The sequence below is a fragment of the Hemiscyllium ocellatum genome, chromosome 30 (assembly GCF_020745735.1).
Source record: "Hemiscyllium ocellatum isolate sHemOce1 chromosome 30, sHemOce1.pat.X.cur, whole genome shotgun sequence".
Lineage (NCBI taxonomy): Eukaryota > Metazoa > Chordata > Chondrichthyes > Orectolobiformes > Hemiscylliidae > Hemiscyllium > Hemiscyllium ocellatum.
In genome coordinates this window covers 19,939,720-19,958,743 of record NC_083430.1, presented here as the reverse complement: position 1 = coordinate 19,958,743, position 19,024 = coordinate 19,939,720, and the positions used below count along the sequence as shown (strand labels likewise).

The following is a 19,024-nucleotide window of genomic DNA, read 5'->3' as shown; positions in this document are numbered from 1 at the left end:
TCACTTACAGAAAAAAAAATGGAAATTTCATTGTGGGCAGTAAAAGAAAATTAAAGTCAGTTACTATTTCTTCTCTGTCAGTAGCTTTGATGAGGGGCTTTGGTAAAGAGAAACTGAACACGCTCCAATTTTGCTGGTTTCCCTTCATGTATTCCTGCTATCCAGATTTTAAAATATTGAATCAGAGCAAACAAAGTGGCTATTGCAATAGGCAGAACCAAATCTATTAATAAAAATAGTAGAGAAGCAGGATGCTGGAAGAACACAGCAAGCCAGGCAGCATCAGGAGATGGAGAAGCTGACAGTTTGGGTGTAACCCTTCTTCTTCCTGCTGTGGTGGAATTTTTAATTCAACAAAAATCTGTTATGAAGACTAATAATGACCATGAAACCACTGTCCATTGTTGGAAAATCCCATCAGTTCACACTTGCTCTTTAGAGTAGGAAAATGCCATCCTTAGGAGACAGTGAGGTATGCAGATGATGGAGATCAGAGTTGAGAGTGTATTGCTGGAAAAGCACAGCAGGTCAGGCAGCATCCAAGGAGCAGGAAAATCTTTATTTTGGGCCAGGGTCCTTCATCAGGAGTGAGTCTGGGAGCCTCAGGTGTGGAGGGATAAATGGGAAGGGGGTGGGTCTGGGGAGAATATAGCTGAGCATTATTTCAAATTGTTGTTGAAGGTTTCAGATTTGTAATGTGCACTGGGTATCCTGTTCAGGTCCAAACTGGGTTGGTCTGAATGTGGTCCAGAGTTCATGTAGAATCATATGGTTCCGTAGGCAGGTGCTGAGGAAGGACATGTGCCTGTGGTAGCGAGTCTGCTTGAGGACATGATTGAAGAGCTTCAGGGCAGAAGAGAGGACTTGGAGAGTACAGTGAGAGAGGGACTCAATGAGATCTTTGTAGAGATAGGAGGAGAGCTTCTTCAAGGTGGGCATCCTTGGAAGAGGCTTCACAGTAAGGTTGAAATCAACTAGGAGAAAGTGAGATGAGCAGATGCTGGAGATCAGAGTTAAGAGTGTGTTGCTGGAAAAGCACAGCAGGTCAGGCAGTATCCGAGGTGCAGGAAAATCGATGTTTCAGATAAATGGGAGGGTGGTGGGTCTGGGGAGAAGGTAGCTGAGAGTGCAATAGGTGGATGAAGGTGAGATAAAAGTGATAGGTCGGAGAAGAGGGTGGAGTGGATAGGTGGGAAGGAAGATTGACAGGTGGAGCAGGTCATGAGGATGGTGCTGAGCTGGAAGGTTCTCCCCAGCCCCACCTCCCTCCTATTTATTTCTCCATCCCCGAGGCTCCCAGCCTCATTCCTGATGAAGGGCTCCAGCCCGAAACATCGATTTTCGTGATCCTCGGATTTTGCCTGACCTGCTGTGCTTTTCCAGCAACACACTCTCAACAAATGCCATCCTTACCTGGTCTTCACTATGTGTGACTCCAGATCCACAACAATGTATTTGATTCTTAACTGCCCTTTGAGATCGACAATAAACATTGGCCTAGCCAGTGACAGCCAGTGAATGAATAAATTTCTTTTAATATCATTCATGTGAAAATGGATGAATCAAGGTCTTGTTTTTCCACAGGGAGAAAGTTACTGTTTTGTTGTAAAAATATGGCATAGATTCAGTTGCTGCATATACATACATGCATATATGTTACATACTCACACATACACATGGCAAACAATCATCAATTGTGTATCCTGCTGTCCCTTTACTTCGATGTCACTTAATCCAAGGTGGCAATTTAATCCATTTTTGAGCTCTATAATTCCACTTTGATGCAAAATTCAAATTATTGGGTAATTCTAAGGTTCATGAAAGAGACACCACCCCCATCTATTGCTCAAAATGCAGTGTCTAAACAAGACCTTGGATATTTCAAAATGTTATTTGCGTGTGCTACAGTTGTGACTATTATACTATTCTGTCAAAGCTAAAATGAAACATATCATTGTTTTTTGTATTAGCATCTTGTTGCTTGGGTGTTAAAAGTATCTAGACAAACATCAAAACATAACACAAATTGTCATAACATTTAAGTACAGCTAATTAGAAGTTATTCACAAACATACTTGCTCAAATGCTATTTTTTGACAACTTTGGAAGTAAAATTGCTTCTGCAGTTATTTTCCTTTGGCCACCTATCTACTCAAAATGATTAGTTTTTCACTCAGTTCCCACTCCTTCAATCATGTGTTGACATGAAGGACACATCAAGTCACAGAATGAAGCAAAGAAGAAGAATAATGGTGCTGAACAACTGTGAAGGTGAAAGCTAGTCATCTGTTGCAGCATAGCAACTGTCAGTAATTTCTCACCTCGGCAGAATGGTCTGTGATCACTCCAAGCTGCGAATAAGTCAGACATTCTCATACAGGTGATGCTTTTAGACCCTTGCAATTCATAGCCATCATCACATGAGAACTGCACACTGGATCCCAGTCTAAAGAGGAGAGAAAGAAGCTGTCAATTCTTCACAACATAAGAGATAACAGAATCACTGATATGCAATTTCACCTTTGCTACCATGTTATACTGCAATGTCATCTGCTGGAAGGATTCAATTGTTTATGCCTTACAACTTTAAGGAGAGCCTTTTTAAAAAAAAAATCCTTTTCTCAGTATTCTCATTGTGACATTTGGCACGACCGAAGCATGAAACATTCTCCATTGCACCAAGCAACAGAGCTGAGACATTTCAGTCAAGGTTTAGATCATTTCCTCAACACTGGCAGAACTGTGTACCTCAAAGTCTTCTTGCTATCTATAATTTGTAAATATTCAATGACAGATTGTCTATCAATGTCAGATTCATAGCAGCTTAATTTAAATGGGTCCCTTGCCTCCTCTGGGATGAGAATCAAATTGTCAAAGTCCACACACATGTGCAGCAGCCTGACATTAGCCTGGTGTGCGTAAACCACAGGCCAACAGCTCTTAGCTTCAAAGCCTAAGAAAGAAGATCAACAATATTCAGTTCAACCCACAGGACGCAGACACACAAGTTAAGCAACTTCCCCCTGAAACAGAGAATCCAGCTCTCTAACCCTTTGATTTCACTCTCCTTCTTTTCTAAATTTGGTTACATGTGTCTGATACAACAAAATTCAAAAAATAAGTTAATCCTTTCAATTCAACATTTTCAGAGATGAACCTTTGTGAGGTGAACTAATTATTATGGCCCCACTACTTACCACTTGTCCACCCATTTGTTTTTGTTTCTCTACATGACTGCTGAAGTAATTTATGGACCATGGGTAAACTGCTGTCTTGCAATTCTTCTGCAATCTTGCAAGTATGCTAGGAAGCAAACACTCTGTGTGGAATCTGTCATATTTGGCCAAACTTTGACAAAAGGAAATATCGTTCTCTTGTTGTTTAAAACTTCAATATACACACACTTGATTGGAAATTTTCACTCATCAATTTACCAGCATTAAGTTATTTCCCTGCTCGATGGTAGGTTTCTAAAAACTCATTTTCTGCTCAATAGGTTGCTTCCACTTCTAGTCAGTACAGATATGATTGTGAATTTTGTAGTTAGGTAGTTCAGACAAAGTTTCAATGAGTTGTAGTCCCTGACTCAAACTCCAATTAGATGGATGTTCAAATGTTTTGCTCCAAGCCCAGTGGCATCAAGTATTGTTGTAATTAGGTGCATAAGTTTTCCTGTTCCTTCTCAATACTCTATTGTGCACAGTAAACAACATTACTTGAGGCCACTGGCATTTTTTCAGGTTTCCACCTTGTTCCGCTATGTCAACATGTGCCAACAGATTACTATAGCTTCCTTATTACTTTTGCAAATTTACCTCCTCTATCAGACTCAACTCCACTAGTTGTCTTGCAGTGCAATCCAACCAGTCTGTCAATTTCTTGTATTGTGTATTGCAATTGAAATTGTTTCTCATAGAGTGCAGCATCTGTGTTTACTAAAGGTCTGTGTCAGTTTAACATTTATTGAGCTCAATTTGGATTCAAGCAGGATTCAGGGCTGCTTTTAAATGTATAAGTAGGTGTATACATAACTTTCTGTTACTTTTTCCATTGAAAATCACATTCTAAATTTTGCACATTACTTTCTCGATCACAGCCCCTGTGTACCTTCAGGGTGCCCATTTTCAAAATCCTGACGATGAAAATCAATGGAATGAACACCAGCTGCTTAGTAATGGGTGTGACTTGATTTCAGCTCCATGATTTTCCATTCTGACAGGGATAGAACATGGAACATTACAGCACAGCCCACGACATTGTGCTGAACATAAAATTCAATCACCTGATGCTATTTGAAATTAATATTGAGGTAAAACACTGCAATTACTTGAAATTTGAAACACAGAAAATGCTGGAAATATTCAGCAGCACAGGAAGCAATTTGATGGAAACAAATAGAGGTATATGTTTTAGACCTTTCATCAGACTGGAAAGTTATAAAAGTAAAATATTTTGACGAAGCAGTGAGGCAGGGCAAGGAGCAACTATTGTTGTAACTAGATTACATTTACAATGAACCACTCTGAGTGGGAATCCTCCTAAAGCATTAAGACGTAGTTAAAAATGTTATAATTACCTTGTTTTTGAATACAATGAGGAAAGATAATACCTCTTCCTCACTATATTACTCTCATTTGAAACCTACTTCAACACTTCAGTTGGAAAAAATAGTATAATGTACTCCATTCATAAACAGAACATGCATTGTGCATCTGTGTATGCACTTTGCTGTGATAAAATGGTGAGATACTAATCCCTAATCCCTCATGATGCAGGTTCCACAATCAACAGTTTCCACCAAAAAACACTATTTAGTTCTGATAAAGAACATCTCCCCTTATGAAAGACAAGTGTAGTCTATTTCCATCACTGAAGTCCAACAATTGCACATAATACCACATAGTGGAGAGCTGAAATTAACTTTATGAATATAAATGGATAGCCTTTACGTTTAATATCATCAAAATGTGAAACCTTCACAACTGGAATACACAAGCTTCTCAGTTAAAAAAATGAGGATGTTGCCAGGTTGGAGGGTTTGAGGTATCAGGAAAGACGGAGTAGAGTGGGGCTATTTTCCTGGAGAATCGGAGACGAAGGGGTGACCTTCCAAAGGTTTATAAAATCATTTGGGCATGGATACAATAAACAGACAAGGTCCTTTCCCTAGGGTGGGGGAGTCAAAAAATGGAGGGCATAGGTTTAAGGTGAGAGGGGAAAAATTTAAAAGGCATCCAAGGGGCAACTTTTTCACACAGAGGTGGTGTGTGTAAGAATAAGCTGCCAGAGGAAGTGGTGGAGGCTGGTACAATTACAGCATTTAAAAGGCATCTGGATGGTTATATGAATGGAAGGGTTTAGAGGGATATGGGCCAAATGCTGGCAAATGGGACTAGATTTATTTAGGATATCTGGTCAGCATGGACAAATTGAACCAAAAGGTCTGTTTCTGTGCTGTATATCTCTATGACTCTATGAACCTGACCCATTTAAAAAGCTAGAATTACATGTATGTTCATCTTTAACTGGGTAACATTTTAACAGTCAACCAAACTTTACTTTGCTGGCTGAGTGAATGGGAGAAGGAGGAAAGGGAGAATATTGTTAACTAAGTCCTGACCATTCAATGTTTGCTTTTAGCCTCATTTCATGTTCTCCCACAGTGTACCGGGCAGGGTTATCATAAAACTATCACTGACAAAGTAACACCATCTTCAAAGTCTCACAGCAATGCTGTATGAGTTGCATGTGTGCAGTCATCATGCTTTCAATCAATAAAGAGACTATTTTTAAAACAATTTTCCTTATTTTGAAATTTGCTTTGTCTTTCTGTGTTCTATTCATAATCTTGCACTAGGTGGTGCAACATTATTTCATTTAGTCTTATATTTTTTACTCACAGATCAATGCCTCTCCCCTCTCCTCCCCTTAGCGTGTGCCCATTCTTCAGGAGTGAAAGGCGTATCATAATTGTAGAGCAAAAATGATTCGAGTCTGTATAGGTAACCATCACTGAAACTACTTATTATTCTGCACATTGAAATCAATGGTAATCACTCAATTATATCTTCACTAATTCTCTGAATTTTTGTTCTTCTGGTCAAGAATTGACTTTCCCTATTTAATTCCTATTCTGCACATACAAGAAACAAATAGTATGTTGCAAATCATATCCAAGTTCTAATGGTATTCATAAAAAAACAAAAATCAATTTTTAAAAATGACTGTAGTTTCTTAGTCAACTGTCAAAGGAATAATTCCAGTCTGCAATTTGTTACTTGAGAATAACTTAAGGGACAAGTTAACCATTTCAACCAAACATTTTTAGAGCAATGAACCTTTTGGTGGCTCGATACCTATTACAGTCCGATCATTGACCAATTGTCCACCCATCTGTTTTTGTTTCTCTAAAGGCAGGCTGACTGATTTAGTCATTTATGGACGATGGCAAACTACTGTCCTGCAATTTTTCTGCCATTTTGTAAGTGCATTAGGAAATAAACCTTCTGTGTGGACCCATTAATGTTAGGAGATGAGCAATCTTTTAGCCTTGTGTCAAAGAAAATTCTGGAAGACAATTATCCTAGAAGCAAGGATCTTGGCCATTGTCCACCGTGCTTAAAGTTGCATTTTGAGAATACAACTTGGAAATGTTGGAACATTCCCCAATGTTCCCAGGCCATGCATAATGTAACAACAGTGTCATTGGAGGAAAACTTTGTGTGTGTGCAATGAACAGTAGAGTGTCACAGGAATGAATTTTCCTGTCCTATCGGAAACAGGTTCAAATACAAGACTTCAGACTAAGGTAAGCAAGCAGCCTTCGTAGTTTGCTCTGCTATTCATCGAAGATCATGGCTGATCTGGTTGTGGTTTCAGCTCTGCTTTCCTGATATCACTTGATTCTCTTGTCTATCAAAATTTGATCTAATCAGTCTTTAATAAATCCAAAGGCCCAGGTTTCACTGCACTCCACACACAACCAATCCTCGGAGAGAAAGTAAATATGTCCTTCATTTCCAATTCACTCTTAAAACAAAATCTAGCTCCGTCATCCCCTCATCAAGTCTCCTCCAGATTTATAAATTTCAATAAGATCATCTCTCACTCTTCTAAACTCCAATGGATTTAGGCCTAACTTGCTCAATACGTTAATTCCTTTCTCCTCAACATGAATTAAATGAGAGGCAATGGGTTGGTAATATGATGGATGAAGGTGCCAGATGTGAGTTGTTATGGTAGAAGTGCCCAATTAAGGATCACTGACTGCTCCCACTGGCATTTTGTCCATGTCTGGAGGTCTACACTTGAATGTAAACACCACTAGACAAACGTGGGACGGCTTCCCTTTGGGTTCTGAGGTGGATGCCATCCTTAGCGAGCCCCGAATGGTAGATGGAGGGGATCTCCTTGTGACAGTGGTTATCCCTGCAATGATTGCACCATCAGTTCACCATGACCTCCCCATCCTACCCCACATCAATGATCCCTGGGACCTGTCGGCAGGTTCTTTTATAGAGTAAAACTCTCTTGAGACAGGCCAGTCTCCACAGTTGTACTCTGATGGCTTCTCAATTAGACATCAGTGACAATATGCTGCCCTGGGGTTGGGGTTCAGTCCCAGGAAAACAGAAAAATTCAGCCCACAAACTCAGAAACGTGTACGTCTCATGTTGTTCAATAAAACACCAATCTAAATAGACACCTTCTGATTATTTGAGAAGATGAATTATTGACTTTGCTTCAAGCTTTGAAAATCACTGATTTTAAAATAGAAGCTGCAGTTGCTGACTTAATGCCCTCTTCACATGTTTTCATCCAGGATTTTTAGTTTTCCTTGAAAAGACAGGAATATGTCCCATTCCTTCGATCACCAGCAGATAAGATGCAAGTTCGATCAATAAAAGGAGAAGGATACAATTGATACTCAAGGACATAGATCAATAAACTTCACCAATCTCTTTCCTGGAAATGAATAGGGACTTGGCAGATTTCAAACAACTGATTTTTTTTTGTGCAGAGCAGTTTCACAGTGTGTATCATCTGGTCTCACTGGAGGTTAAAAAGTCCATCTGTCAGCTTCGTGTTTGAATATATTTCTGGCAGCAGAATGTCTTTTCGGTAAGCAAACAGTCTGCAACTTTATAGTCCATGAATTCTCTGGATTGGCTGTGTGAGATTGAACTAAATGCCTTCCTTGCCATCACTTGTTTCTACTAACAGCTCAAACATTATTTCAGAAGGTTGTCTCCATTAATTCTATTCATAAAGCTGTTCAGTAGCTGTTTCATCCAGAACACAATCCGTCCCACTTTGCTTCCGGGTATGTGGCAAACTAACTAATCTCATTTAGGTAACTGTTGCAGTATTAGAATTGGCCTCAGTGCGCCTGGAATAGAAACAGGAAAATCATGCTCTTTTCTGGTGTGTAGGTGGACATCAGGTTAAGACTGGTTTGCGCTCAGCTGTGATGTATCTATTGCCAAATAGCCTGTTGCTACTCTGGCCCTAAAATAATAGGGAGGCAATAATTAAAGCAGAAAAGCTGCAAAGGCCTGAACCTTTTAAGCCTTGCCAATCCTCATGGCAGGGTTTCCACACAAGCTACAGCCTCCTGTCTCATAGCTGTCAGTTCTGGGAGGCTGACATTCAGGCTGATAGTTGGAAGATGAGCACAATTTCAATAGGTTGAAGAAGTGGCAGTAAATGAGACAGGAGAATGGTGAAAGGGAGTGAAGGTTGTGACTGAGTGGGAGTAGCATTTGAGGCAGCACTATTAGACAAAAAGTCCACAGTTTTGATCTGGAGTGAAAGAGTATAGCCTGGGCATTGTGGTACAGGAATACATTGGAGTGCAAATGAGAATGGTTCCAGGGAGGTGACACTAGTAACAAGCAAAAACTGAACAAGCTATGACTGCTTTCATTGGCGAGGAGAAGGGTAAGAGGAGATTTGATACAAGTTTCCAAAATGGTGAAGAGTCAGGTCTGAGTGGACAGTGAGAAACTGTTCCCATATGTAAATCGATTGCTGAGCATTTTGCTGAGATATTTGTATCATCGACAGTCACAGGTGAGGTGCTGAAATACTGGAGGTTGGCAAACGTGGTGCCACTGTTTAAGAAGGTCGGTAAAGACAAGCCAGGGAACTATAGACCGGTGAGCCTGACCTCGGTGGTGGGCACGTTTTTGTAGGGAATCCTGAGGGACAGGATGTACATGTATTTGGAAAGGCAAGGACTGATTCGAGATAGTCAACATGGCTTTGTGCATGGGAAATCATGTGTCACAAACTTTATTGAGTTTTTTGAAGAAGTAACAAAGAAGATTGATGAGGGCAGGGCAGTAGATGTGATCTATATGGACTTCAGTAAGGCGTTCGACAAGGTTCCCCATGGGAGACTGATTAGCAAGGTTAGATCTCATGGAATACAGGGAGAACTAGTCAGTTAGATACAGAACTGGCTCAAAAGTAGAAGACAGAGGGTGGTGGTGGAGGGTTGTTTTTCAGACTGGAGGCCTGTGACCAGTGGAGTGCCACAAGGATCGGTGCTGGGCCCTCTACTTTTTGTCATTTACATAAATTATTTGGATGTGAGCGTAAGAGGTACAGTTAGTAAGTTTGCAGATGACACCAAAATTGGAGGTGTACTGGACAGCGAAGAGGGTTACCTCAGATTACAACAGGATCTGGACCAGATGGGCCAATGGGCTGAGAAGTGGCAGATGAAGGTTAATTCAGATAAATGCGAGGTGCTGCATTTTGAGAAAGCAAATCTTAGCAGGTCTTATACACTTAATGGTAAGGTCCTAGGGAGTGTTGCTGAACAAAGAGACCTTGGAGTGCAGGATCATAGCTCCTTGAAAGTGGAGTTGCAGGTAGATAGGATAGTGAAGAAGGCATTCGGTATACTTTCCTTTATTGGTCAGAGTATTGAGTACAGGAGTTGGGAGGTCATGTTGCAGCTGTACAGGACATTGATTGGGCCGCTGGTGGAATATTGCGTGCAATTCTGGTCTCCTTCCTATCGGAAAGATGTTGCGAAACTTGAAAGGGTTCAGAAAAGATTTACAAGGATGTTGCCAGATTTGGAGGATCTGAGCTACAGGGAGAGGGCGAACAGGCTGGGCTGTTTTCCCTGAAACATCGGAGGCTGAGGGGTGACCTTATAGATGTTTACAAAATGATGAGGGGCATGGATAGGATAAATAGACAAAGTCTTTTCCCTGGGGTTGGGGAGTCCAGAACTAGAGGGCATAGGTTTAGGGTGAGAGGGAAAAGATATAAAAGTGGCCTAAGGGGCAACATTTTCACGCAGAGGGTGGTACGTGTATGGAATGAGCTGCTAGAGGATGCGGTGCAGGCTGGTATAATTGCAACATTTAAGAGGCATTTGGATGGATATATGAATAGGAAGGGTTTGGAGGGATATGGGTCGGGTGCTGACAGGTGGGACTAGATTGGGTTGGGATATCTGGTCAGCATGGACGGGTTGGACCGAAGGGTCTGTTTCCATGCTGTACATCTCTATGACTCTACGATTGAAAACCAGAGGGCACGACACCCACGTTGTTGAAAGGAAACAAATGTAAGGTTCAGAAAGATTTTGTAAACATTGAGAAGTTATCATCTGGAATGAAAGCATGGTAGAGACACAGGGGTTCAGTGGTTAGCACTGCTGCCCCACAGCACTTGGGACCCAGATTCGATTCTATCCTCTGGTGATTGTCTGTGTGGAGTTTGCACATTCTCCCCATGTGTGTGTGAGTTTTCTCCAGGTGCTCTGATTTCCTCCCACAGTCCAAAGATTTGCAGGTTAGATGGACAGGCCATACTAAATTGCCCATAATGACCTGGGATATGTAGGTTAGATGGATTAGCCCTGGGAAAAGTGGGATTACAGCAATTGGGGAGGGGGATGCATCTCAGTGGACTGCATTTCAGAGGGTCATTATGGACTCAATGGCCTGCTCCCGCACAGTATGAATTCAATGATTTCCATGATGTCCAACTGAGGCACTGAAGAGGACATTTTAGCTATTTTAAAAATCACCCAGTGCACAGGGTTATGGGGGGAAAGACAGAAGATGAGCATCAAGTTAAAGTGCTCAAAGAGTCAGTGCAGACAAAATGGATGAAATTACCTCCTGTATCATAACAATTCTGGAATTCTGGTACAAGGGAGGACAATACCTTCCTCCAGAAGCCAAGCTGAGCCACCCCATCACTGAAGGGAATCTAAAAAATAAATCTTAAACATTTATTTGCTTCACTTCAATCTCATAGAATTAGCACAGCTGCATGCTTGCAACCACAAGTCCCTTTGCAGTGCTGATTGATTTTTAACCAGGACAAGTGCATCATCCATATTATATCACAGGGTACTCAGTGATCCACATCCCTCTCCCTTGCAGGACAAGTAAGACATTACAATGCAAAGAGGATAAAATGTTGGCTATCATGGAAAAAGGGTATCACTGAAGTTGCAGTCAGTGGTAGCAGTCCCTCAACTGATTTTCATACCCAATGGAAAGCTATACCACCTACAACTATCTTTACCCTTACGTCATCCATGTCAGTTCTCCAAGTATGAACAGAGCATAGAATTCATCATAAGATTGAATAAGTTGTAAAGTGTCAATTAATGAATTTATTATTTAAAATATACCACAATTAACTTCCTTTAATCCCTGATAAAAATAAGTATTTGTATTCATAATCCGTCTTTAGTGACTCGATAAGCATTTACAGTTGTCAGTCAAAATGTAAATAGACAGACATCCCAATGTGATAATGACAGATTGCAAAATCAATTTGACAGCACTAATCATGTCAATAAAAAGTGAGAAAGCAGGTTTTAAGCACTGCAGACTATTTTTCATATATTTAAACAGCAGAAATGTACATGCCTCAACAGCATTACAGCTCTCTTAATAGCTACCTTTCATAGCTCTCTTGACAGCTTACTTGGCCATTTTCTTGATCGCTCCCTTTGACAGTTCCCTGAGCAGCTGCAGTGAGCTTGAAAGTTCCATTGAATTTATTTACCTTTGACACACTTTCATGTCTACTTTCACCTATCCCAAACTCTCCAAAAAACTCCACTAAGTTTAGACCTCTTACCTGATCTAAAGTGTATCAGGTGTGTTTGGACATCCAACTGACAGTAGCAGTATGCTTTTGTTGTTGCCTCCATGAACTACAGACTTGCATATTAGAACCCATCCCTATTAACCCAGGAGAAAATGGTAGTCAATGGGTTTATGGACGGAGATTTGGTACTTGTGCCTTGGTGTCATATTCATTATTCAGGCCTATGTGTCTTTGACAGGTAAGCATACTGATGTGACGTGCACATGGTGAATCATCAGATAGACGTCAAAGTGAGCCAGGGCAATCTGAAGAAGTGATGCAATTGTGACATAACTCCCAAAGATTAGAATACAACTTGAATGCTGTGGGCAGTATCTTTAAGTAAAATCTAATTGTCCACAACAGAGTGCACCATAAGTTGACCAGAAAGGTACATGAAGCCAGATTTTTCTCGTTGAATTGGGGATCGTGAGTTGGGTGCAGCATGCAACATTGCAATCATGTCTCCAGCCAGGCAGTGCTCACCCTCATCATTCCTATCATGGAATGGTGGGGATTGCCTCGAGTCTCTGAGGCCAGTGCCTTTTGAAACAACTGAGTGAAAACCAAAGGCAGCCAAGTTAGAAGACTTATCTCTGTGAACATAGAAAGAGTTAAGCTACAGACTGGACCTTTTTGATTTATTAAGAAACACTGTAAATATAAAGTGGGAAAAAGGTGGTACTGGGGATGTGACTGAGTAACTAAAAAAACTTTATTCACAAGAAAAAGGAGTCTTTAGTTCTATTGCAGGAACTAAGTTGGTATTGGGAGCAGAGAATGGTTACCTAAAAGTGAAGTTTGGAAACTGAGATCTTTTCAGATATAAGGTTGTAAATTTCAGTTACTTTTGAGAAGAATGGCTAAAACCAACTGTAAAATTTTGCATTTTAATTCTTGGCTAATGTTTTGCAAAACCAAATTTATGGTGAGTGGAACACTGAAGAAGAGATATGGGCACTGGTTATTTTCTTATTAAAGGGAAATAAAACAAGCTATGGTCTTGGCAATGTCACTTTCAATTAGACGCAGGATCAAGTGTCATGCACTATTCCCAGCATTGGATGCTGAGGAAGATTTTGTCAAACCTACTTACATTTATGGGCAGAATTTATGAAAATTATGACATAGTAAATGCAATAAGGGATGATCAGACTTGATAAATTTAGCAAACAGGATGGAAGATCATATAACAGAATTTATCAGACTTTGTGCAAGATTGAAAAAAATACATTTGGAGATCCCAAACTCAGTGTGTCTTGGCCTTGTTGGACTGTGTTCAAATGTCAAATGTGGATAGAATTCTTGTGTTACCTGGAGTGACATTTTAGAAAGAAGGATATACTTGGGGAAGAGGCGTCCGCAATCTTTAAGAAAACAACCTGGGAAATATTCATTACTCATCAGTTTTCTTGGCTTAAGGGGATCATTCAGCAACACAAAGACCGGAGGATTCAATGGCAAAGGCAATGCCACACTGCATAGAACTTGGTCAGAGATGTCAAAACAAAAGTGGGTTTCACAACTAAAAGCATTGTGGGTAGAGATACCTATGGCAATTATGGTGGATAACAGGAACTTGGAAATTATTAGAGAAAAATGAATCTTAGGAATGGCCAGGGAATGGTCAACAGGTTGTTTATATGTGACTCCAAAATACCATTCCACAATAAACTGCCTGAAATGGAACAATAAAGGTTTGAAACTGCACGTGACATGGAGGTTGAGAAGGAGAAGATGGTGATATTAATCTGGCAGTGGCATTGTATAAATAACAACGAGCTTCAGATTAGTAATGAATGCTTACTTTGCAGACCCATTGAGTTACACAGTCTTGATGCTAGCAGTGGATTAGTTTAAATAAAAGTTTCCGAGAGTTTCATAGAATCAGAATTTTCCTAGAATGTAGAAACAAGCCATTCAGCCCATCAAGTCCACACCAACCTTCGAAAGAGCATCCTATCCAGGCGCACCCCCGTCTTGGGTGGCATGGTGGCACAGTGGTTAGCACTGCTGCCTCACAGCACCAGGGACCTGGGTTCAATTCCCGCCTCAGGCGACTGACTGTGTGGAGTTTGCACGTTCTCCCCGTGTCTGCGTGGGTTTCCTCCGGGTGCTCCGGTTTCCTTCCACAGTCCAAAGATGTGCGAGTCAGGTGAATTGGCCATGTTAAATTGCCCGTAGTGTTAGGTAAGGGGTATGTGTGGGTGGATTGTGCTTCGGCGGGTCGGTGTGGACTTGTTGGGCCGAAGGGCCTGTTTCCACACTGTAAGTAATCTAATCTAATTATGTTTGCAACCTTGCATTTCCCATGGCTAACCCAGCTAGCCTGCACATCCCTGGGCACGATGGGCAATTTCAATCCACCTAACCTGCACATCTTTGGATTGTGGGAGGAAATCGGAGCACCTGGAGGAAACCCAGACAGACACTGAGAGAATGTGAAAACTCCACACAGACAGATGCGCAAAGCTGGAATTAAACCAGGCCCCTGGCGTTGTGAGGCAGCAGCAACACCAACTAGTAAATGTTAAAATCAACTTAAAGAATTTGAGCATTACATCTGCTTCATACAGGGGATGACAACACATTGAAGTCACTGAAAAGAAAGTCATTTCCAGTAAAATGTTTAGAGTATATCACCCTATCAGTACTGATATCATGCCAAGTGGAATATTTTTAATGTTTAGCAAGCCGTCTGTGAAAAAAGCTGAAATAAAACATGATACGGAATATGACAAGGCAATTGTTTTTACAAAGTCGGTGGGTTTACAGTTGACACAACCTGGACATTATTACATTCATTAACAAGATTTAAGTTCTCTGATCAAAAAATTAAGCAAGTAGTATTGGCATCTGGAGATAAGAGTTTAATGGGGATAAAAATCAATTCAGCTTACAACTGCACCAGCAATTTATCTATCAATTAATTCACAGATTAAAAATTTAATAAGGTTGAAGCAGTAGGATACAATGGGCAAGTTAAATATATAGAAGAGATCACCAAATGTGTGATATTTGTCATATAAAAAAAATCAGTAGACACCACCTCAGTTCAGAGTGTAGTGCTGGGAAAGCACAGCAGGACAGGCAGTAACCGAGGAGTAGGAGAATCGAATTCCCGATTAAGGGCTTATGCCCAAAACGTTGACTCTCCTGCTCCTCAGATGCTACCTGACCTGCTGTGCTTTTCCAGCACCACACTCATGACTCTAATCTCCAGCACCTGTAGTCCTTACTTTCGCCTAGTTGATGACCACCTCAGTTCATATTAAGTCTCCCATTAGCTCGAGAGTTTAACCATGTTTGGGCAATTGGCCTTGAAGTATTGGTAAAGGAAAAATATACAGTAAAGAGAAAAGAATAATTGTGGACAAGGCAATGGATAAATAGAAAGGGTATGGGTTGAGAATATAGACTAAATTCTGAATTAGAAATTGGACAGCGGAAAATTTGCCAATGATGTACTTGAGCAAATACTTGCAAACAGAAACATTATTGGAATGAACACACTAGTGACATCATCCTTTTTGAAATGGAGTGTGTGAAAGTAATCACGCAGCTAAATCTGATACTTTATAAATTTACAAGTTGTAAACTAACATCTGCCCTGGCATGGACAGTCTATGTGAAGAACTCACTGAAAATGGTTGGGATTTAGAGTCTATATCAATTTGTTTTTGGGAGAAATTTAAAAATTCCTTTGGCAATGATGATCGTACCCTGGCTTGGGAAGGGAATACAATTAACACTGCATTTTCTGACCAGTCAAATGCAGAAAAAAAGGCATTCATTCGTGTTGAAATTTCTGAGGAAGTTTAGTGAGCCTTACAACAACAGAAATACATTTTAATTCAGGCATATGGTACATGATAAAGAAAGAAAGGCAAAAAAAAAGTGGAAAGTCTGGTTAAGATATTAGATCATGATGGAATTACAGTGATATTACAGCATGGCAAGCAAACTGTTCCAGTGCACGTCTCAAGTTTAATTCACACTGATTACACATATTAGGAATCTTCATAAGTCATTAAAAAAACTGATGATACACCATGCATTTCATGCTTCAATCATGAGGCCCAGACAGTGACAGATGGAGTGCTGACAGAAGATGGGTAAACTGATGCAGAAACACAAGGTCAGGTTATTTGCCCCAGAGGACAACAAGAGAAAGAAAGATGCTTTTACACCCAGGGAAGTGTCAGACGATTTATGAAGCCTGATTGTACACTTAGACTGGACCTTATGCTTGATGACACATATGTCACAAAGCTAATTCCTTTTTTTCTAAAAGCTGTTCCTTGGCTCAAGGAGACTCTGTTCTTGATTTTTTTCAGAGGAGCAATAAACCGGGCCGGGCTCCAATCAGTCTGGTTTGGAATAGAGATGAAAAGGATTTTGAGAGGCCTTTTGTTTATATGTAAACAGATGAGACTTCAGGCCAAAGTGGTCATGCTTTACAAGTGACCTGTATAAAGAGAGGGGGGTGGTCAGCTCTGTAGCTAGCTGAGATGAACTGAGCAGGTTTTAGTTCAGTCTGAACTGGCAAGTTCAACAGGGAGCTGTGTGGAAACTCTCTCTCTTTTCTGCCCTTCAATTGTTAGCATGTGTTCCATTGATACTGGTTTTTAAAGAGAGTTTTTCTTTTGGGACTATTGTGTATATTCGGAACAGCATAACTAAGTCCAACTGGATAGGCTGAGTTCTGTATGGGTTCTTTATTCTGTTCTTTGAGTTTCATTGTGTAATTTTGTGAATAAATTTATTGTCTGTTTTAAAATCTAGTAGTCAACCTAGCTACCTTACTCCAGGTGATTTTCACTGTACACTTACCAATACAAACTGCAAAGTTATTGGTCTGGCGCTGCCTGCTTAAGAATGTTTTGAGTGGTCTGGCCTAGTTCACATATTAGAGCTGACTATTATGGCAAAGCACACCACTGCTGGTGAAATCGAGAACAAATTTAGTTTTAAAGAAAATAAATTTTGGAAACGCAGACTCACGTTTACATGACCCAGTAGAAACAAAGTTAGTCCTTTTTTTAGCAAAGCTGTATATGCCAATTTTCTGGGTGGTTATTTGATAATAATTGGTTCATCATATCTTTGGTGAGAAAGAATTATAAACATTGTCTGCTGGCCTCAGAAGCCAATTAAATAAATTAAGGCAGCTGATAATGCCTTAACTGCTGAAACATTGGTGTACGCAGACACTATGGACACAGAGTTTATCCAATATAATGAAATTCTATGCAAGAGAAAATCTGACAGAATCTATTCAAGAATTTGATGTCAATAGATCTGCTCTTTGGGACAATATACTTTTAACAAAGGGTATTACTGAGAAGCATTCTGATAAATTATCAGAGTAAAGGAAATGCTAGAAATATGAGATTTTCAAATGAAGTGGAAAGATACAAGGCACCTTTTGTCCAACTGACTCACAGAAATTGCAATTAGTTAAAGAAATTATCAGAAATCTTTGAAAAAGGATGGCTGATGATCTGAGAAGTCATAAAAACATGAAGCAAAAAAAACACATGATGAAAATGTGTGAAATTTTGTCATTTTATTGTTTAAAGAAAGGAGAGTACAGAGGGTTGTATTGTAGAATAGATATTGAATATGAAAAAATCTGTTTCTTTCATTAGTTTAAAGAGAAGAGGGAAAGCTATCAGTACAGCAGGAGTTAAGCTGATAACTGGGGTAAATTGTGTAATTCAGTAAAGTTAAAAGAGAGAACAGGTTTTACTTGGAGTGGACTGAGTTGTGTATTTGAATAATCCATAAACCTTCTGCAAGGAACAGACTGAAAACTGAATTGAAAACTTCGCTTCATGGAAAATTAACCCAGATTGTAAGCCAAGTATGAGAAGCTGATAACCTAGCCCTCCCATAATTCCTTCACCTTTTATAAACCCCACTTACTTCATCATGAACTGTTAGTGGGTTTCTGTGCAATAATGCCACTTCAAATGCCCCATGAGTCATCCATGCCCCCTCAGTCACCTCCCATACCCATTCCCATGTACTAGGCCAGATACTCTCTTTCCATTAAGCCCACTCATCCCCTATCCATACTCAACCACTTTCTACTTTGTATAGTAATCATGAGCCCTACAATAACATTAAGATGATTTTCATGAAACAGTCAAAATTAATCGTCTTTCAAAAATCATGTTCTTAAGTGGTCATCCAGGAATGATACAGTTAATGGTAAGGCCCTGGGAGTGCTGCTGAACAAAGAGTCCCAGGAGTGCAGGTGCACAGCTCCTGTAGGTAGACGGGGTGGTGAAGGCGGCATTTGGCACATTTGCATTCACTGGCCAGTACATTGAGTAAAGGAGTTGGGATGTCATATTGTGGTTATATGGGACACTGGTGAGGTCACTTTTATAATTGTGCATTCAATTCTGACCTCACTGCTCTAGGAGAGATGCTGCTAAACTTGAGGTGGCTCAGAAAAGATTTAGAAGGATGTCACTAGGATTGGAGGTTTTGAGCGATAGGGAGAGTCTGAATTTAAAAAGGCTTGTTTTTTTCTGGAGCATTGACTTTGTGGAGATTTACAAAATCAAGAGGGTCCCGAATAGGGTAAATAGCCAAGTTCTTTTTCCCAGTTAGGGAGTCCAAAACTATAAGGCACGGGGTTAAGATGAGGCAGATAAAGTTAATAGGGACCTGAAGGGGCAACTTTTTCATGCAGGGAGTGGTATGTGTATGGAATGAGCTGCCAGAAGAGATGATGGAGGCTGGTGTAATTACTGAATTTAAAAGGCATCTGGATGGATATATGAATAGGAAGGGTTTAGAGGGATATGGGCCAAATGCTGGCAAATGGAACTAGATGAGATTTGGATACTTGCTCAGTGTGGATGACTTAGAAGAAAGT

At 40.3% G+C, this 19,024-nt stretch overlaps 1 protein-coding gene across 1 annotated transcript in view; it reads right to left on the bottom strand.

Moving 5' to 3' along the window:
* csmd2 (CUB and Sushi multiple domains 2) overlaps window positions 1-19,024 on the bottom strand; it is a 605,906-nt gene that overhangs the window by 526,893 nt on the left and 59,989 nt on the right. The window contains exon 4 of the mRNA XM_060847269.1: window positions 2,322-2,446. Coding sequence (XP_060703252.1) covers window positions 2,322-2,446 — 125 coding nt within the window. The remainder of the gene's footprint in view (window positions 1-2,321; window positions 2,447-19,024) is intronic.